Source organism: Amphiura filiformis, chromosome 5 (genome assembly GCF_039555335.1).
Source record: "Amphiura filiformis chromosome 5, Afil_fr2py, whole genome shotgun sequence".
NCBI classification, from domain to species: Eukaryota; Metazoa; Echinodermata; class Ophiuroidea; order Amphilepidida; family Amphiuridae; genus Amphiura; species Amphiura filiformis.
Window position 1 is genome coordinate 18,830,902 of NC_092632.1, and position 22,971 is coordinate 18,853,872.

The 22,971-nt window shown below is 35.5% G+C and overlaps 1 protein-coding gene across 4 annotated transcripts in view; it reads right to left on the minus strand.

Moving 5' to 3' along the window:
• The window catches only part of LOC140152753 (CD9 antigen-like), a 44,261-nt gene extending 25,922 nt beyond the window's left edge, over window positions 1-18,339 (minus strand). Inside the window, exon 1 of one of the 4 annotated variants that reach the window (XM_072175235.1) lies at window positions 17,291-18,339. In XM_072175235.1, coding sequence (XP_072031336.1) covers window positions 17,291-17,371 — 81 coding nt within the window. In that variant the 5' untranslated portion in view covers window positions 17,372-18,339. Of the gene's footprint in view, window positions 1-4,582; window positions 5,249-5,478; window positions 5,775-7,992; window positions 8,093-17,290 lie in introns of those variants that run through there. The other 3 variants (XM_072175238.1, XM_072175237.1, XM_072175236.1) reach the window with 3 other exon arrangements.
• Window positions 18,340-22,971: the final 4,632 nt, after the last annotated feature.

The following is a 22,971-nucleotide window of genomic DNA, read 5'->3' on the forward strand; positions in this document are numbered from 1 at the left end:
GCAAATACACATTTTGAGGAGGATCATGGAAGGCTTCAAGGAGTACCAACTTCCCTTAACAGTCACTTTTGTGGACTTCAAAAAAGCCTTCGACTCCATCAACAGGTCCGTCATGTTTTCAGTGCTGCGGCATTATGGAATACCAAAGGTTGTGGTCAATGCCATCCAGGTGCTCTACAAAGACTCCAATAGTGCCGTTATGGTAGATGGCAGTATCTCAGAGCCTTTCCAAGTAACAACTGGAGTGCTTCAGGGTGATGTGTTGGCACCATTCCTGTTTATTATCCTGGTAGACTACCTTCTGATGAAATCAACTTCTGGAATTGACTCTGGAATTGTTACCTACCCACGTCGGTCATGCAGGTATCCTGCCAAGATGCTGAATGACCTGGATTTTGCTGATGATATTGTCCTGCTGGAATCTTCCATAGACCGGGCCCAGTCACAGCTTACTAGGAGTGCAACTGCAGCAGCAGATCTAGGCCTTGTAATCAGCGCACCTAAGACAGAATATATGACTGCAAACTGTAACGCCCAACCAGCACTTGAAGTCTATGGTAGTACCATCAACCATGTCACAGACTTCAGGTATTTGGGTTCCAAGATGGGCTCTAGTGTTGGAGACCTAAAAGAAGAAAAGCACTAGCCTGGGCAGCTTTCTGGAAACTGGAACGCCTTTGGAGAAGCCCGTCCCTGCCAATCGAAACAAAAATCAAGCTGTTTCAGACAACGTGTGTTACTGTCTTTCTGTACGGGTGCGAGTCATGGGTAATTACCAAGGACATGGAAAACAAGATCAATGCATTTGCAACATCTTGCTACAGAGTCCTGTTAAACATCAAGCGTGTGGATCGGATTCCAAACGAAACCATCTACAACCTGACCAACACCACTCCACTGGTTGCCAGAGTCAAGATTCATCAACTCAAATTTCTCGGCCATATACTGCGTCTTGAAGATGGCGAGCCTGTGAAAGAATATGCGCTTTATATTCCACCACATGGGAAAAGGAAACCGGGACGGCCGCGCACACTGTACTTACAGTATGTCCAGCACCTCCTGGGAGATACTGAAGGGATGCTGCAGCCAAACAAAATTGTTTCGCTTGCCCAAGATCGCATTAGTTGGAGAAAGCTTGTAGTCGCCTGCTCCGCAGCCGACTGATGATGATGATAAGGATATTAATCAGCCAGTTACATATGCTTCTCATACTGGTACTTATATGGTATAGAGGTGTGCAGGCGGCGGATGACATGATCGAGCCGGCAACTCATGAAACCGCCCGGCCGTATGGCATTTTCCATATACTCGGTTAGTTTTGTGGGGTTCATTATCGAACCCCAACGGTTTTAGCTTGTATTTATATTATTTATCAACATAGGCCTATTTGTTTGTGATATTTCAAGCGTTTTAAAATTTCAAAATAATCCCATTCAATTACACGGTTGACGATGAAAATTTACTGAATTTAGGGACTGCACGTCATACACCACCTGGAGGTGTGTTTTTATACTTATGAAACTGGGAAATGTATCAATTTTTCTATAATACTCTTTAAATTTTACAGTGTACTTCGGTTATATTTATAAATGCGGTTTTATAAATACGCACGTGACCACCTCCACGAAGTGACCTTCTGAAGCGGGCGCTTTTCCTATACATCTGAATGCAAAGGCGGAACAACACGAGACTACTGTGCAGCTAAATTGTCTATTTTGTTCAACTTTGTGGCTATATTGTAAACGTTTCTGTCGTTGAATTTTTTTCCGTCGTCAAATACTTTCAAAATGTTGTTTTTGATAACATATTACAAATTTGGAATCCCTCATGTGTCATAATTTTACTATTCAATTAATACTTAAATTTGATGATATTTATCTACAGAGTTCCTATGCTTTTCTGTATAGTGATCAATGCATGAGGATTTTGTCACGCTTGCTGGTCTTGGTATGTCATGCCCATGAGTCACGTGCGTATTAATAAAAGCACATTTATAAATATAACCTAAGTATACTGTTTAAGTACAAATACATCGTGGATATACTGCTCTGATGTCATCTGACTAGTAAGTATAAATATCGAAGGAATTCAATAGACTTCATGGGGAAAATACCACAATCCAAGCTCAGCATCACATTGTAGTTAACAAACCACAGATACAACGTCAGAAGTACAACACAAGGTAACGAGCAGCGCCAAAATATCAAATCTGTGTGTCTCATATCCCTGGTCCGTGCAACACATAGATACCATACTGCGCTAACATTGCAACATACAAGTATCAAATACCAACAAAGTGCAAAATACGAATAGTTATTATATTTAGTGCACCACAACGAAATCTGTAAGTTTTACCGCACAAATATTAGCGTATCAGAATACAACAGTATTGTATACCTTTATACCTTGTAGTTATACAGAGTTGGCTGGGGCAAAATTTTGTTTTTTTACTCATCAGTGGGGCGAAATGGATTTTGTTTTCCCCCAAATAACCCCCATGCCTCCCCTGGAAATCAAATAGTGTGCCCCTAAATACCTTGTTAAAGACTAAGCCTGCAGTGCTTTGGTTCTCAATGTCCAGACCAGTGTAAATGACCATTGTAAGGGACGCAACATTTGATTATTACTTTATTTTCAATTTCAATGTATACCTTTATACAGAGTTGGTGGGCGAATCTTTTTTCTACTCATCAGTGGATTTTCTATATTTTACAGTCAGGTATTGTTGTTTTTCAGGTAAAACTGGTTTTATGGCAAAACAGAAAATACACACCAAATAAGGACGTTTTCAAAACGAAACATAAGTGACAAAATTTACTGGTAAGGTAAGTTTTGTGCCTATAGAATCTAGTAATGATGGGAATGATTCTTTCCGCAATGCTATTGCCACTGACTTACTTTAACATTCATTATGTCTTCATAGATTGCTTGAAATACTTCACAGACAAGATAGCCTAATTGCGGGAAGGTTTACCAAACTTTTTAATCATCATTAGTGAAAATGAAAGACCATCTCGTCATTACTGGTATAGTAATCTTAAGTGTGTATTCAATTTAACGGATTTCAAGTTTACACACCAAACCCTAAGGTAAGAAGATACCAAATCATGTTGGCCATTGTCTGAAGGAGAACAGATTTGATAGTTTGATAGACATGATAGATGCTATACAGTTTTTGTAACAGGAAGTTAATATCCAGAATAATAAGGAAGAGTGAAAGATGATTACTGGGGATTATCAGTCGTTCGTATCGTAAGTTACTAGAGACATGACAGAGTGAAGCGTATACGTCCATATCGCCTGAGGCACCATTCGACCTACCAAGTATCACATTTATTTATACACATTGCTGGGCCATAGTGTAGTGCTATTTCAAACTCTCATAATTCGGTTAAAGTTTATTTTAATATGACGCATCTCACGTGTAATTAAATCATATTGGTAAACAATATAATTACGTCATGAACTTTTCAACTTATTCAAACAATTTGCGTTCATTTACTAGATAAATTGCAAATGAATTGAAAAGGTGTCGTGTTCAAGTTGGCTAAAAACAACATTTAAAAAGTGTATTTGAAAATAATAATTAAATAAAATAGTAATAATAATTCAGATCTAAATTTTTTCCATAGCTCAGATCTTATTATTTACTTTCAATTACTTCAAATGAATAAAAGAATTCAATATTTGGAAAAATGTTTTAAACGGCTTTGTAAATATCAGCGCATACTAAATTGGCTTGCACCAAGGTTGCAAATTACGTGCAACAATACGAGAAAAATCCTGCAAAATGTATGTATCTGACTATCTGTACATTATTTCCAAAAATAGTTTACCAAAATATCCGGTGAGCACTAAATAGGGGCTTCTGAATCATAATTCAGTGATTTGTTATAGCTTCTTTAATTAGTATCTTTGCGTTGAAACAAATTGGAACACAGATCAGAACTCACAAACTCAAAATTAAAAACCAAAAATGGCTGAATCATCAGTGTATCATTTTGGTTACCATCATACACGAAATTTTAATTAAACTGTGTGTGACGATCTACAATTTTTGTTTCAAAATTGCAGAATAGTGGCATCACCATCTAAATTCCTCTTGCGATTTTCACATAAAATATTGCCCATTACTGAAATCCATTAAGCAAATAATTACATTTTCAGTTCAATACATTTTTGGGCAAACACAAAATTGGGTTACATCACTCAAGTTGCTAATTTACTTATTTCCTAAATTACAAAAAGATAGCCTGGTACTTTAAGTTGTTACTTTTATTAGTACCACCAAAACTGAGAGGACAAAAAGTACGCTCTAAATAAAATAGAAAATAGCAACAATTGCTCCATGTTCAGTAAAACGGGAACAAAGCAACAAAATTATACCCAAATGGAACTCAATATTGATTATATTTTACTCATTATGAGTACAATTTATTCCACATTAAGTTCAAATCACTCATTTTCTTGCTCTATTCCCTTTTTACTCAGCAGTTGAGTTATTTGCAGAGTATGCACAAAGGAAGTGAAACAATAAATCTTGATACATTTGAGTATCACAATATGCTATTATTGAACTTACCCCTAGTATTACATTGAATAAAGTTAGAAGACACTTTATACAAAATATACATCCTTCACCGGCATCTTCTAATCCCATCACGGCTGTTATATACAATCCGGTTGACTAATACTCAACTTTTGAAAGTTTATGGGTGCAAACTGAGAGGAAATTGCCACAAATGATGAAATAGTCGTCACTCTGTCGTCACGATATCTTCTCGATCCACATGATGCTGATTATTGAGTGAATTCTACATCTACAATAATGATTCGATTGAGATATTTTATTTTATACCATAGTTGCAACGACGGTATCTATCCCAGGCCTTGTTCTGTATCTATCTATCTACCGTTGGCAAAGCGTGACTTGTCTAATCTGGTCTCTAAGACACTCGAGACGACCCAAGTAAAATGCCATGTAATGTCTGAAGAGATCAATGATGTTTGAAGTAATGGCATTTAGCGAGATGCCACAGTAGAAGTAAAATAGCCAACCTCTGTCAGCTATTACCGTAACGTCTTTTTATATTTGGCATATCCTAACCACGAGGTATATCTCTGGTTACCAGATTTTTCCTGAGGTGATCATCATCATCTATTACAATCATCTTGGTTTTGTTGTCGAAACTTCATACACTTTCTAACTTTAGTGATGGATGATTGAATAGCCAGACTCATGATGGTGGAACTTGATACATTGTATTCACACATCCTTATGTTTGCCAGCAATAGTGTTATACCATGCTGAGAAATCTCTCCAAGAAACTCTGGGTAATGGAGTTCACAATACTTCAAAATGATACATGATAACACTAAAGAAATTAAACATTTGTCTGCTGATGATGAAAGATATATTAATTGTGTAACTAAAACAATCAAGATGAAAGCAGTGATTTAATGGTGGATATCTCTTACCCATAGTATTGTGTTGCAGATGTACAATACACCAGTCATACACCATACACATCCTTCTCTGGCCCCCATGTTGACGGCTAGCAAGACTAAACTAATTGGCGACTGATGGTCTTCTTACACATTGATATGTCCGTGTCTTTGTGATCACTGCTGTTACCTCACCATGCACTCTAAATAGGCATTTTGTCTAAACATTTCAATATACATTCCCATTCAAACTCAGCAATATATACCTTTCTCTGTATGTCGATAGGCCTAATTATAGACACAAACAGCCTTTGGCAGCTTTGTCTGTGGCATTCCTAACACTTGTGCATGTGTACTTATACCATTTACAATCCAGCCATCAAGTTACGCTTATCCTATTACACAAATGACATGGCTCTTTTACATCCATCTATTTAGGCCGAACACTGATAATACTTTTGCTGAAGGCATTTTTGATAAAGAAAATGAGATATGAGGATATAGACAACACTAGCAGCGGATTGGGAATTAAACCCGTCATTTATGAAAGGTTAAGAAAACAATGGAAGCATTCATAATTAACTTTTGAAGATTATCTATGTAATCAATTTCAACAAAAAATACTTAAACACTTCTAAATTATGTCTAGCTCTTTTAATCACGTAAATCCCATGCCTTAATTAATATACAATATAGTTTCTGTTGTATACATTGTAGAATATGCTAATGACATGAACATAGCCATTAGCCTATACATGACGAATACGTTGGACAACTACTGTGATTCACGTCAAGTAGACAGGGTCTGTGGTATGCTGGGAAATAATTAACCCGTGGTGCGCGTGACATACGGTGTGGTTCATGTATATACTACAGTAATTGTAAAAGTACAACTATTCATTCTGGGTTCACCTCAGTCTGATGATGACAAACGTAATTCAAAGATGTAGGCTATATTATTACGACAACTTGAATTCGGGATAATAAAACAATTAATTCATTATTAAGACCAAAGTTTGTCGCAAGTTTGTGAATATTAAATGTTCTGCACTTTTGATTGTCTCCTACTAAGTTTTGTTATCTAATGTGCATTTACCTGGGACGGATCTCCACTACATAAAAAACTAACAATTGTATGACAATTTGGGAAAGTAGGCGGGTAGGTGTGGGGTTAGGTGAGGTAGGTGGGATAAATTCACGAGTGGTATGGGTGTCTGTGTGCTCATACGTATATCCACACCCGCTTAATATATTTGAATAACATAATGTACTTATTTAGTTAATGTTTGCTTTCCTGAAAACGCAACTCCACTGCATGGGGCGCTACGATATGTAAAGTGGAGGTCTTTTGGTGTGAGTTTCGTAAGTGTTGGGGTGTGCTAATATATCTGTCCACATTCGCTTGACATAATTGATTAAAAGGGTATTTCGTGATCCACAGCATCATCCCCCCACTTTTCTCAAAAAAGTTGAGATTTTTATATCACTGGAAACCTCTGGCTACATAATGTTTATGTACAAAACAATTCTTGCAGATTAATTTGTTTGGTAAAGATATCATGAAATTTGAATTTCGTTCTGGTATACCAGAACGAAATTACAACACATTGTCTATGGAGCAGTGTAATACACATAATCATGCATAACTCGTGAACGCAAAATCAGAATCAAGTGAAATTTTGGGAATAAGCTTTTTTCGTGGATATCTACTAAAAAGAGGATGCTAGGATCACGAAATACTCCTTTTGTATACATGGCATTCAAACTGCAATGTTTATATAACGCGCCTTCCTGAGAACGGTCCTCCGGTATGTAGGGGTGTGTGGGGGTGTGGGGGTGTGTAGGGGTGTGTGGGTTGTATGTGCGGTGAGAGTAGGATCGACACACTATGGGGTGTGTTTGATGCAGATGGTGCATGAGGGTGTCGGGACGAGTGTGAATCTTACGGTGATGTTCTATGGGTATACATACTGAAAAGAGTGTGTGCGCATATTAAGTATGACCATATTCACTTGACTTATATTAGTGATATAGCGCATTGTAAAACGAAGCACTATTAACCTTAACTTGGTGACTTTGTTTCTGTCTATTAATACAATTGTATAGTAATTGCTTGAAAATGATTAGATCGAGAAAATGTAAAGTAAAACGATTTAAGACTCAATAGACAATTATCTACATGCTCGCACTTGACGTCAACTAACTATTGTGTCTATTAATTAAGTACAAAAAATATGTCCATAGTATAGCCCTCTAATAAGGGGTTGTATTATATTGACATTATTCACAATAAATCGTAATTTAAAACTTCCTTTCACGAAATTAAAGATGATCGCATTGCAATTATAAGCTGATACCAATAATCACAATGCACATTCTATCAAATCACGACCTACAATGTACCTACAGACTTGTGTAGTACCAATATGCAAGGTTGCAGAAATTTATTTAAAAAAATATCACTATAAACATAGAAATAATAAATGATCCCACAAGTAAATTTATATATTATTAATAGCTACAATTGATACGACCTGTTAGACTTACCACAAGAATGGCGTTAAGCATGTAGAGCAAGCATTTAACACAGTAAGCACATCCTTCCGGAACCTCCATTGCTATATACTCTGCATGGATTGCTCGTTTGTTTCACAGCCCCGGATTAATAGAGCCTCCCTATCTATCAATTTACCCATTTATATATCCCCCATCCTAATCTTAATGGTCATGCCCAATTTAGCCATGAGTCTGGCTTAATTTCAAAATTCCTTCTACTGACGAGCACTCACTTAATGGGGTGAAGCACTAATGCCGCTAAATATCATATTGCGTAGAAAGGCACGCTCCACTCTTACCACCTTACAAATATTTCTTTAATAGTCGTAAATCTTTTCCTGCTTGAAATTAGTATATGTATAACATAGGTTTAACAGGTTTAACCTACGCAATTAAGAATATTTAATATCAATCTCAGTCTACAATATCAATCGAGAGTATCGAGTCTAGTGCTTTATCTGAATAGTTTCCATAACTTAATTCCGAAATTTTGAATTTCCATTTTTAATCTTCCGTGTGAAAATGATTAACCAACATGCCAAGCAGTGCTCCCGTGTGGTTAGTATTGGATCGCCTTTTAGATGGTGTTAATACTTGTTGTTCGTCAGAGTCTTTTTACCTCCATCTTCGTGAAAGTTTACAATATTGTAACATTTGATTTTGGTCAGTCAACTTTGAATCTGTCAATTACGTTGAACATATTTAATAAATGGACATATTCTACGACTAAGTATCAATTTACTCTTGTTATATATAATTACTTCCATTCCAATACTACATAAGAAAACGCAATCGTAATTGGGGTTTTTTTCTGCGGAGAATATTAGTTGTTTTCACTTGCTCATTGTAAATAAACTTATTAATTACCTTGATTCTGTAGAATTGTTTTGACTCGATAATTTTTAATAATATGTCATGGTAAATAAATGAAGAAATTTTATATTTCTAGTTCCAAAAAAACAGTACTCACTGTGGACGTTTCGAAGTCTAGCAGACTTCTTTCTCAACACTTCGAAACGTCCACAGTGAGTACTGGTTTTTTTTTGGACTGGAAATATGAAATCTCTTCATTTATTTATCAGCAACAGTCCGGAGGAAAATATTCAGTTATGTCAAGGTAAGTTATCAAGAGACATTTTTGCCGTATGGTCTGGTTTTGTGATAAAACTAAGTAACTATCGTCATGTGGAAAGTTTGTGAGACGCTCTTCCCAACCTTTGGATGCCCTATAATACATGTGTACTTTGCAGGATGCACGATTAATCCATTACGGGAATATCACGTTCACAGGAGGGATTCACGAGTAAAACTAGTTTTAGTCGAATAAGAATGTACACTCAAGCAAACATTATTATCTTTTATGGTGCTATCAGAGACTTGAAATATGAGCAATACTTGTAGGGCATTGGTAACTTGTCTTTGATCTACTTCTTCTCCTGGACTGATCAAGTTCTTTCGTTTTATTCGATGATTATTTAGATTTATGGGAAGCCAGTCCATAACTCATTTTGTACCATTGTTAGAGTCCGACCGTGATCAGCAGAACTTTTGTCAGAACCTGATATAATCCAGATACTTCAACATTGCTTGGAATGTCTATGCTTCTACAGTTTTAGGACTTTATCTGTTGTTCCATACTTTCATTTTTATGATGTATTGTGTATTTAAACATTTAGATATATGGTTTGGGTATGTACAATTTTATAAATAATATTGGTTTGTGTCCAAACTTGTCTTAAATACACAAATCCTCAAACCGAAAAAGAAAATAATAGATCCATAACTGGCCTTCGTTCCTATATATTACTTCGTCAGATAATTAGATCATGACTGTATTCTTTTCATTTATAATTTAATAGGCCCTTAAGGATATCAAGAAGTCCCGACCTTTGATACTGTGTTATACATACACCAATAGCAATACATTCCGAACCTCTCAACACTTGTAAATCCCATATCAGATATTACTCGCAATATATATTTGCTCTCGTTATGTGAGGACGTGCGCATGTTACGTTTTTCTTTTCTACTTGGTGTAGAAAGATTGAAAGCACCATTATCAAATTGTTCTTGATTGAATTTATCTTGGAATAATATATGTGATTGATTTTAAGATTTTGCACATTTTCCTATTTTAATCCTGATGAGCAAATTATTTTATATTTTGCTGTTTTTGGGTGATTGCTTGATGATTTTGTAGAGATTTTCCCGCTTAGTGTTTGGACCTAAAGTGGCATTGATAGTTTTGTTTACTAGCAAGAGCGTCAGCTTAAGATCTTTCTTAATCGACAGCAAAGAACACATTGTTATTTATTTATGAAATTTACCTTTTTTAAACTGTTTCTTAATTTATGTAAAAGAATACAGCAAAAGAAATAAGTAAAATTGCCATCCAGTACGTAATGTGAAATCGACAGAATATTGGATGAATCTTCAACTTTCATTTTGCCGAATTCTACTTTCTTCAGCGATGTTGCAATACCTTTGGCTATGTTGACCAGTGTGTGCATACATTTTTCGCATACTAATTTTGTTGGGGTACTTTTAATCCCATCCAGTACATATAATATTTTGGGGTTCCGGTAATAACTATAATTTAAACAGAATTGTGAAGCTCCAAAAAAAGAGCAGTTAGAAATATAACAAATAGTTCGTATCTTTGCATATGCCACACCAAACCACTGTTCGATAAGTACAATTTACTTAATATATGTCAAGTATTTAATAAAGAACTGGGTATATTTATGTACAAATATCATATGAGTTTATTACCAAGATCATTTGACAACTTGTTCATAAATATGAAGTCGATTCACAATTATAATACCAGAAAGAAAGAGAATTATCGTACTGATATCCATTAAATCACTGATGTTCTAACACTTGGTCCTAGGCTATGGAATAGTTTGCCAAAAGAAATTATAGAAGCTAAACATCAGGTATCTAAAATCTAGTTACTGCCTCTCATAATCTCATAATTTCTTGGTTTTGCCGCCTCTCTATTATATTATAACTATTCACTATACTGTGATATCAAACAAACACTGTTTAATCATTTGTTTGCTTTAATTTGTATAATTATAACTTAAGATGAGTTCTTTATAAATTGTTTTGAATCATCTCATTTTCAGATGGTATTAATACTTGATGTTCGTCAGAGTCTTTTTACCTCCATCGTCATATTATGATATTTGATTTTGGTCAGTGAACTGTGAATCTGTCAATTACGAAAAACATATTTAATAAATATAGACAAATAGACATATTCTACGACTAAATGCCAATTTACTCTTGTTTTATATTATCACTTTCATTAAAATACTACGTAAGAAAACGTAATTGTTTTTACTGCGGAGAACATTAGTTGTTCTGACTTACTCATTGTAAATAAACTAACTAATCACCTCCATTCTGTAAAATGTTTTTGAATTGAGATTAATGATATGTCAAGGTAAGTTATCAAGAGACATTTTTACGTATGGTCTGGTTTTGTAATAAAACTAACATCATGTGGAAAGTTTGTGAGACGCTCTTCCCAACCTTTGGATGCCCTATAACACATGTATACTTTGCAGGATGCACGATTAATCCATTACAGGGATGTTACATTCACAGGAGGGATTCACGAGTAAAACTAGTTTTGGTCGAATAAGAATGTACACTCAAGCAAACATTATTATCTTTTATGGTGCTATCGGAGACTTTGGTAACTTGTCTTTGATCTACTTCTACTGCTGGACTAATCAAGTTCTTTTGTTTTACAAAAACATGGGTTCGGTGATTATTTAGATTTATGGGAAGCCAGTCCATAACTCATTTTGTACCATTGTTAGAGTCCGGGCGTGATCAGTAGAACTTTTGTCAGATCCTGATATAATCATAAATCCAGATATTACTTCAACATTGCTTGGAATATCTATGCTTTTACAGTTTTTAGGACTTCATCTGTTGTTCCATACTTTCATTTGTATGATGTATTTAAACAGTTAGATATATTGTTTGGGTGTGTACAATTTTATAAATAATATGGCTTTTTGACTTTCAACTTATCTTGAATACACAAATCCCTCAAACCGAAGAAAACAATGGCTTTCGTCCCTATATATTACTTCGCCAGATAATTGGATCATGACTGTTTCTTGGATTTATAATTTTATAAGACCTAAAGCATATCAAGAAGTCTCGACTTTTGATACTGTGTTATACATACGCCAATGGCAATACACTCCGAACCTCTCAACACTTGTAAATCCCATATCAGATATTACTCGCAATATATATTTGCTCTCGTTAATATGTGAGGACGTGCGCATGTTACGTTTTTTCTTTTCTACTTGGTGTAGAAAGATTGAAAGCACCATTATCAAATTGTTCTTGATTGAATTTATCTTGGAATAATATTGTAATATGTGATTGATTTTAAGATTTTGCACATTTTCCTATTTGAATCCTGATGAGTAAACTACTTTTGATTTTGCTGTATTGGGTGATTACTTGATGATTTTGTAGAGATTTGCCCGCTTAGTATTTGAATCGAAAGTGGCATTGATAGTTTTCTTTACTAGCAAAAGCGTCAGCTGGAGATCTTTCGTGATCAACCACAAAGAAAACACTATTATTTATTTTTGAATTCGAAACTGTTTCTTTATTTATGTAAAAGAATACAGCAAGAGAAATATGCAAAATGACCTGTTTTTTCCTACCTTGGCTGGTATTTGAAATATCAACCCCTGTTCATGTGTACTTTTTTTAATTTCGGTCATTTCATTATTTTCTTAAATCCTAAAATAAATCAATTCTTTTACATCGTCGTTTAAAGTATTTCAAAGGACAAACCTTACGCCCTCAACAAAAGATTTTATACGATAAGCAATAACTCATAAACACTAAAAATATAAATCAGACAATCGAGAAGTGCTCAAAAACAAGCAACAAACAAGCAACCACTGCATGGTCTGTCCAACTTCAATCTATGGATATATAATCAGCTGGTGCTAAATCTCTCTTAAAGCGGATTACTGTGTCTAGTTAATTGGATAAAGACTACATACGATTAATGAGGGAGGGTCGTATATCTCGTCTAATCCTCTTATTTGATCTATACAGTCAACAAGTTCAATATTTTGTAATGCATAGTAGGTTTAATCTTCTGAATTCATAATGATGGCCATGATGGGTAAAGCCATCGTGTAAACATATAGACCTACTGATTATCTCGGATTTGTTCCAATTTCAAATAGTAATAATGACTTATAAGTATTTTTATGAGTATCCCTCATTTCAAATATTGAGTTTTAGTTTTGCTTTTAGTTTCGGTCACATGGTTTCCTATTATCCTGCCTAAGTCCTTGACTGACATGATTATCGATATCTTTGTTCCTACCCTTTGCTAGTAACTTAAAATTTGTAGCAAGGAGATTCGATTTTCATTTCAGTTTGTTATATAAACGTGTGAGGAAGATTATCACCTGTAGTTACCTGATCTAAGTATACAAAAGAAATATTTAAATTTCGCAGTGCAATATTCACGGGCAGATAAGTCGAACAAGTCAATCTATACATTTAAAAGCGTGGGTTCGATTTCCAAATTAGCCATAGCTTATATCTCGGTGACCAAATATAGACCATCGAAATATTTCAACCCAGATTATAAAAGAATACACGCTTGAAGCCTACTCAAGTGTCTATTCATATGCATATCGTATACATGGGGATCGATTGAAGATTGATCGATTGAAGCTATATCACTTCCAGTACAGTATAGACTAGGTAGACTTTTATTCCATTCCACTGAGATATTTATTGCTCGAAGAAATTAGCCCGGAAATGAGAAGAGAGAGAGATGGGGGGGGGGAAAGCCGGGGGTGTGGGGGGGGGAGGGAGGGGCGAAAGAGAAACAGATGGGAGAGAGCATTGGAAGTGGAACGGGAAGGTAAGGAGAGCTCGAGAGTGGTGGTAGTGGTAGAATAGTGTTTACTCCCCATTTCAGAAAAATACAGAACTAATTTTTTGGGATTAAAAATATATTATCCTGTTTTGCCAAATGAAACATAGCTAAATCCTAATCCTTTAGTTAGTCCTAACTGGCAATAAAAGTCAAATTTTAATATTTTTGCAATTGGTCCAAAAACATGCAATTTTGCATGTTTTCTTACAATTGTAGTCACAAAATTGTAAGACTTGGCACAGGTCTAAGCATTCAAAATCTTGAGTATGGAGTAAGAGTTAGCTCATAATTTTAATATTATATGTTATGTTTGCTAATTGGTTATGAAAAAGATTGGAAATGTGAAAAAGGTCGAAAACACCCTAAAATGCATGTTTTTTGCCCTTATTGCCAAAAATTGACCAAATATTAAAATTTTACTTTCAATGCCAGTTAGGACTAATTAAAGGAGTAGGATTTAGTTATGTTTCATTTGGCAAAACAGGATAATATTTTTTAATCCAAAAAAAAACTAGTTCTGTATTTTTCTGGATTCAAAAGTAGGGTAGAGGAGATATCGAATGTAAGGGGAGGCAAGGAGGAGGAAGAAGACTTGGGCTAGGGAAGAGTTGGTTATAATAGGTGGGGGAGAGAGGAGCCTAGGTAAGAGGGTATGAGTTGTGCTTACCGGGACAATAAACTAATTCATAATCATATCATCTCCATCATTCTGAATCGTTAATGTTTCATAAAAAACAAACAAAGCCCTTCCCCTCAATATACGCACATGGTTTTTAGGCCGCGGGACTGTAGAACTCGGGCTATTATTATACGGTGATATGAAAGTATGCCACCTACGACAGAATAGAGCATCAACTACCGCCCGCGGTGGTAGATATCCGATAATAATTATGCTTAGCCCAATAGGCCACTATATACGTATGGTTATGTACCCTACTGTGTCCTCCCAGCACAATAGTGTTATGATTGCAGACCAGTTCATCTCCAGTTTTCTAATCCCTTGAGTTTTGATATCTGAACAAAAGAGAAACCAAAACCGATAATTTGAAATGAGGGATTGAAGTAAAACTCTTATTCATTTCAAATGCATTCTTTTTAATCAAATGTAATATGTTTGTCATCTGTTATTACCGTCAAAGAAATATATCGATAACACGTAGCTACATAGCCTTGTACATCAAGTCTATTTCAGTCAGATCATTGATCAACTGACAAGATTTATCACTGCAATAATTTGGTCAAGAATAATATATGGAAACATACACTGAGTATCTGAGCATGAAGGTAGTAGAGATTTAAATTAATGGGTAATGACTTTTAAGAATTTCAAAGACAAATTAAGACAACATTTCAAATCTTTTCATCTAATGTAATTATCCTCGTCATCGTTGCTTCCATCAATGAAATATGTCAATGGAAATTACATTTTATAGTCTTGTAGTACATCAAGTCTATTGGAATTAAATCATTGGTCAACTGACAAGGTTTAAGAGTGTAGACAATTACAAAAGTATTGCAACACCGCAGAAAGGGGAAGAATTCGGCAAACTGTAAGCTGAACATTCACCCATTATCCCCTGTCGATTTTACAGTATCTGCTAGATTGAAATGTTCTTTGTATGAAATAAGTGGGATTAGGCCATGAAGGTACTATTACCTTCATGATTAGGCTAATCAATGGGATGGAAGGTGTTTGGGGACTTTCAGTTGCAATAAAAAGGTCACGCGTAAAAAACACGTAATAACCACGCAAGAAGCTCATTTGGAGTGATTCGAGACCATCCTTTGCCTTATGTGTTAGCCACGTGACCAGAAGGACTTTTGTCTTCTAGGCTGGTAATTTCTCCCACCCGACACACCTATTTTCAAAAAACAATTTGGCTATTTGGCTACCGTTGTTAAGGCATCTGGATATTTTATGGACTAAAGTTTCTTCGTCTCTGCGTTCAAACGGTTTTCCATGATTGCGCCATTGTAAGCTTTGTAACCACAGGTAGGTATCACCTTTCATCCCACTGATTAGCATAATCTTTCTTATTTCATGCGAAAAAGACATTGCCATCCAGTACGTAATGTGAAAGCGACAAGATATTGGACAGATGTTCAACTTACAGTTTGCTAAATTCTTCTTTTTTCAGCGATGTTTCAAATCCTCTGGCCAATGTGTGCATATATTTTGCACTTTAAAATTTTGTTGGGGTACGTTTAACATCGCATTTCATATATTTTCTTCAAAGGAATGCCTGTAGATTTTAATAATGATGTGAGCTACAGTGCTGTTCCTATATATTATTAATAACAATATCTAAGATGATATCAATTTTATGTTAACAAAAGGAATTAGGCATGTGTCGTTATGTTGTCATTTGTACACACAAGATGATTATTATTGAGACGTGTTGACTAATGCAATAGTTCATCAACACACTGCATCAAAACAACACATTATGAAACAACAGAATACAGCTATGTAAAGTTGTATTTATATGGACAAATCTTTAATCAGCTTTATTTCATTATGCTGACAGTGTATTATATAGTCGTATTAGTTATGATTAGAGCTTCTTAATAAAAAATGATGCAAATGCGCGCACACAGCAACAAGGTAACAAAACAAATAAAATATTATCAGGCAATTATGCTGGTGTGCTAGATCTTTTCGCTAGATGTTAAAAGTGTTCACATTCGCAGGACACTTGACTGTTGTTGTATATGAGTCTTTTATCAAACGGAATGAATAAACTGCAAAATTCCTTTACACAAAACAAGTTTCACCAAGTCTATCTTTAGACCTGGCTAAGTATGGAGATTATTCCTATATACGAAGAAGGAACTTTTTGGTATAATCATGATAATTGTAGATACTGTTACGGGCAAATAATGTAGCTTAACGGCTGCATATTAATGTTTGTACTTTGCTAGCGTTGAGGAGGGAAAAAGGGTAAAAGAGTCCCTCTCCAAGTCTAGTCTAGCTTGTTTTATGCATACGGACCCAAATTAGTTTATGCAAAGCACTATAATTTTTAAGTGACCTTGTCAAAAATGTGATCTGTTAGTAGGTTAGCCGTATTGTTTCACTTTAAATAACATGTTTGTACAAACCAACCAACTTACAAATACTCAAGCATTTCGTAAAGGTTTGTTTTTTAACCACAAATATATATAATCACAAAAAAGTGATTGCAAAAGTGGGACCAAAGCTACAGATAGTATACCACTATAGGACTTTAGTATGTATTCGATTAAAATAAACACATTTCAAACACAATAAAGATTACTGTGCCAGACACTTAAAACTTAACATAATATTTCATGCATAACTAGAAAACGTCTCATGCTTACCCCTAATATAATGTTAAAGACTATAAGAAGACACTTATAACAGTTTGGACATCCATCCTGTCCTTCTGGATAGACGCCCATTCTTTCTAAACGCCGTCGCTTTGGTCTACTAGTGCCACTAGTGCTGCTTTCTTCTTTAGATGGTTTTGATTTAGACTGCTCCTTTTTCTTTGGTCTTTCCTTTTCTTTAGGTCTATCACGACTTCTACTAGAAAATTTGTTAAAAGGAGAATTTCTCTCCGCTGTAAATGCCTGCACAAAATATTCCAGTGTGCTAGCAAACAATGTGCACGAACTGACTTTTTGTCAGCCCGTACTCAGCAACATCCGTTTCAGATATTTTTAACCTGGATTGGTTATTAATACTGAAGATCACCAAGATGAATTGCTAAATGCATATTCCAGCATCTTATGGAATAGTAATTGCCAATGCAAGTAGTCTAAACAAGAAAGATACGTCGATCGGCGCTACAACAGTACGGTTATTGGTGATGAATGCATCTTAAGCAAAACATTGAGTACTTGCATCCGATTTATGTAGGAATAGCACAATTGTCTCCTCCCTCAGCTAGGTGGTGTAGACAAGATGCAAGTATCTACAAATCGGATTGTAATGATGAGGCACAGATTTTCAGTTGTTCCTATTTTTGTGATACTTCCTTTCTGTCGGTATTGTCAAGATGGTATTTATAAAGCAACCAAATATACATCTGCTACGATCATTTTCGAGATAAGATCTCTTTAGTTATCCTGTTAGGTTATTAACAAACTGCGTTTCTACACTCTATAACCTCAAATCTGCAAGAAGCCTTTGATAAATCGGTGGCACTCAGCTCAAGGCCCTAGTGGAAATCACGCACTTATTTCACAAAACATGCACTATTGAACCCAGCTGTGATGATTTGCGCATTTATTAGAAACAAATACATATCCTGCAAATCGCACGGCAATATTCTTAAACGCTATAAACCGACCTCTCTTAAGTACAACGTTTTGCATTGATTTAGAATGCAGGGACACAAAAATCCGATATTAATCAAGCGGCGCTCCATGAACACCGTGTGCTGACGGACGGACAGGCGTTTGCTAAATTAGACAACTTAGCAATATAGCAAAGGGCGCCTCCGCGTGTGACTATGTCAACTTCACAGGAACCATTTAATAAAAACAGAAATGTTGAATTTATACATATCAAATATTTCTTTGACATCACTGAATTCCTAGTATCATTTTATTGATGACATGTAATTTCATCCAGCCAGCCAAATTGATTTTGATATGTAATTCATTTATATTATGATTAACACAATTATTTCAATGTTATTTGGCGCACTAAACTATATAGACAAAAAATGTATGAGATGAGTAACCATAACCTTATTGCTAATTACTGCTACTCGACATGTTTTCCATGGGACACTTTAACATCGCGCATAATTTTTGTTAACCAAGTCCCCAATTTAGTTTTGAAAACTATTATGCAACATATTATTTAAAACATCTTCAGCCAAAAATGAAGTAAATTGTATATTATTGTACTTTTTATATACTTTTAAAATCAAGAATTTTCATCAAATTAAGTGTGGTCAGAACGTTGATGAAATAGTGACGAATCCTTCGGATAAGGAAGAGGAGGTATCGCACATCAAGTCAGCGCTCCGTAGTTGTGGATACAGAGATTGGACCTTCTTACGCACTCGCGAAAAGAAAAATAAATCCAACTCACAGGAAACTGTGTCCGCCTTCACTGTCACCTTACCTTACACTGAAGGCACCTCTGAAAGACTACGTAGAGTGTTTAATACAGCAAATGTTCCTACTGCATTTAAACAACATCAGACATTACCATGATTACGTCAGACCTTAGTCTCCCCGAAGTTGAAACAGTCGGGAACAGTCTACAAAATTGCATGTGCAGATTGTCACGCCACATACATCGGAGAGACGGACAGGAAGCTGGAAAAGAGACTTGTGGAACACAAGTCTAAAGCCGCTGGCTCCAAATCGTCAGTACAAAAACATGTAAAAGCGAGCAAAACATGCATCAAATAGGCTGGGACAACGTAGTACTGGAGAAAGAAACATAAGAATTTCCCAGGAGGGTACTGGAAGCTATCCAGATCAAGAAGCAAGGACCTTCATTGAACCGAGACACGGGATTGGAATTAGATCAAACCCAGCGTCACCAGGGGCAGGAAACTTCCCACTTCGGTGACATCATCAAGTGTGAAGTCACCTGATCAGGTTGGTCTCCAGCCGTTTCCAAGAAAACATCAGAGCTAACAACATCGGCTGACGACGAGGAAGTTCCTTGAAAGCGCTCCCGGTAAGCGAAATAGACAAGTAGTGTTGAATTTTAATTTAATTACTTTTGTTTTGTGCTTTCGCTCAATATTCCCAAACTAAGTGGACACAAAGACAAAAATTATGGTAGAAAAGAACCGCAAATGCAATTCGGTGCGTCTCCAGAGTTTGCTGGGGAGTGGCCGAAATACACAGTGCACCATGGTGAAAGTCGACATCTAAAGCCCGCGTATATTACGAATACATGACATTTTGTGTTTAAATGTCAATAATAATGATGCTACATGGTGTTAATGATTGCACACTGTTACGAGTCGTACTGGACTCAAGGCCAAAATCACCTTTTACCCGAACTCACACGAATGCACAACACAAATATACTGTTTGATTAAGCTAACAACATCTAAGTCTTTCATTGAAAACAAAGTATAACTGGTACATATAACAACAATATTGCATATTCAATAAAATCACACAATCAGTTTTATTCTATCAGTACTTAACCAGCGGTCTTCTTGAAAATCAGCGAAGTCCAGTGTACACTTGCATTTATAAATATCCTTGCGTATGAAATCCTCACACAAAAATGATGCTGCTTTCTCCTATTACTTATCTTCTTGCACTGCTTTCTCCAAAATATATCTCCTTCGCGCTGCTTTCTCCAAAAATGGTGTTTCTTTCACCATTCTCTCTTTCTCCAGGGAACAGGTTTCTTTATCACACACATGTGGAGTTTACAATCTCCCATGACATTCTGTAAAGTTCAAATTCAAGCCTCCAGATTTGTATACACCAGAAATCTATTAATAAACCATTATTTCATTCACATCTTCACTGATGATGCAAGCTTGGGATTTCTCAAGATTAATTATACACATTAACCTTTCTCATTACATCACTTCCTGTGTGTTTTTCTCTATGGTGCAATACTCTGAACATTGAGCAATACGGAAAGTCCCCTATGATATTAATAACTCTGATTCACTTTGTTTACAGCATTTAAGGCTTTCCCCCTAAAACATGTCGTAACACACAAACTCTTGCATGATCACTTCCAAGGTGCTTCCCCTGGTCTCCTATTTCTCATGACATACTTTCAGCTTGTAAACAAAGTTAAATAATTAAATTAAATTACTGAGGGCACATCACATCACTAAAACATGTAAAACAGCAATTAACAATTATAGTAGATTCATTTGCTATCTATTGATCACATGGTAACCTTCGTGGAACTGCTTTCAACATTATCATGACAATCGCGTGAAAATTAAATGGTGACTAGAACGGCGATGTCGACCTTGGAGGTCAAATATTTGACTGGCAAGAGCAACCGCTGGAGGCGCATCGTATTATAGATTTACTTTTCCTTGCGAGATTAAGGTTACGCAGTATTCATAACGTTGCAGTTAAGGTTAATCTTAATTTTGAAAACTTTTGGGCCTCATAACTGCTAAATTGTTGGTCTAAAGTATGATATAAAAGTATACATATTAAGAATGGCAAACACTTAGCGAATCCATCTGTGACGTCAAAGTTTGGTATAAAATGCTCAGATTTTGTGAAAATGCAGATAAAAACCTTTTTCAAAAACTGGATAGGCCTATAAATATCTAGAAGGAAACTTTTAATTTTTACCAACTTCACCAAATTGGTTGACATTTTGGTAAAAATCGTTCTTGTTGTGTTTTTTTAAATAAAAATAATAAAATAATTTTTTATGACTCGTAGTGTTACGAGTCGTTAATGACTCAAAGCCAAAAACACCTTTTACCCATAATCACTTAGGAATGCATAACAAAGCTTTGATTAAGTTAACAATATCTGAATCATTAATGAAAAGTAAAGTATGATTTAACAATTATTTTTGCAAATAAACAAAATTACATATAACATACACTGTTTAGGGCTGTTACTTATCCAGCAGCATCCTTCTTGTTGTTGATTACAAAGTTCTGTTGCAATCAATGTTCTGGACGACTAGTGCATATCCTGATTCACTTGTCCTGCAAAGATCACTGTTCAGCGAAGTCCACTCTTGACTTGAATTTATATATCCTTTGCGTATAAAATCCTTACACAGGTGACAAATTCCAATATGATGCTGCTTTCACCAATCACTCACTTTCTCCAGGCAACAGGGTTCTTTCTGCACTGATCCACTTAATTGACATCAATGTGTTTATACACAAACTCTTGCGTGATTACTTGAACTCGGAGGTTTTCCATCCTTCATATCTCGCATGAAATAGCTTGAAATTGTAAACAAAGATAAATGATCAAATTGAATTACTCAGGGCACATCAAGAAAGCATGAACGTGTGAGTAAGATCTCAAACAAATAATGAAGACACCGATAAGATGATAAAACTGCATAAGTCGGGAAATATCTGCGTCGCAATATTTGGTTGTGGTTCTTGGAATTTGACCGTACATTTTACGACTTCATGACATCATTCTAAATTAACAAAAGATATTTCAATAATTATATGGCCTTATTCTTTTTCTGGGTTTTGATATAAAACGTTTGTTTTGTGATCAAAATTGATTGAAATTGTTTCTGTCAATCATTACACTACAATCTTTTACTCCAAGGACTCTTTGATTTATCAAATGTTTTTTATAATTATAGAGTGAATCCATTGACGCAGAAATGGTCCTGTAACCTTAAGGATGGGGTTCAAAATGTATCATGACATTATGTTCGCATTGCAATATAGTTATGAAAAATATAACAATGGGCCTTTTGAAGTTCTGTTTTAGTTTCTCTGTTGTACAGAAACTGAAAATCAAGAGATTAAAGTTAAAAATTCTAGAAAACTGGAGAAACCTACCGTAGTAGAAATGTTCTGAATCAAGACCTAGGCTATGTCTGAATATACACGTATCGTTAGACTACCCATTACGTTGTAGTTTGACATCAAATTTTAAGTGTGAAAAGCCTGCGTGTGGCAATTCATCACACCATGACTCGTCTTTTATATTATCGGTCGAGAATATTTCACCGCTCTGCTCTGCAGATAACTATAATCCCCAGGTTTTTTTTGTAACGGTGTATACCACACTTTCAAATGTAGATGGGTAGATACAAGGCTATCGACAACAACTTCCGCCGAGAAGAGCTTAGCTACGACAATGGCACTTGAAAAGGTTCAATGTCTGACAATACAAATACAGCTTTTGAATTGTTGGTGTAAATGTCCATAAACATGCCTTTTGTTTCATACAGATGTTATTGCCAAAGTGGAACCAGATAGAGAATTTAAAACTAAAATATAGTACTTTAGTATTACAGCGTCTCAATTTGGGACGCATTCAAATTCATTAGAACACCTTCTCAGTTATTGTAGGTGTCAAATATCGGTAAGTTGAAATGCATC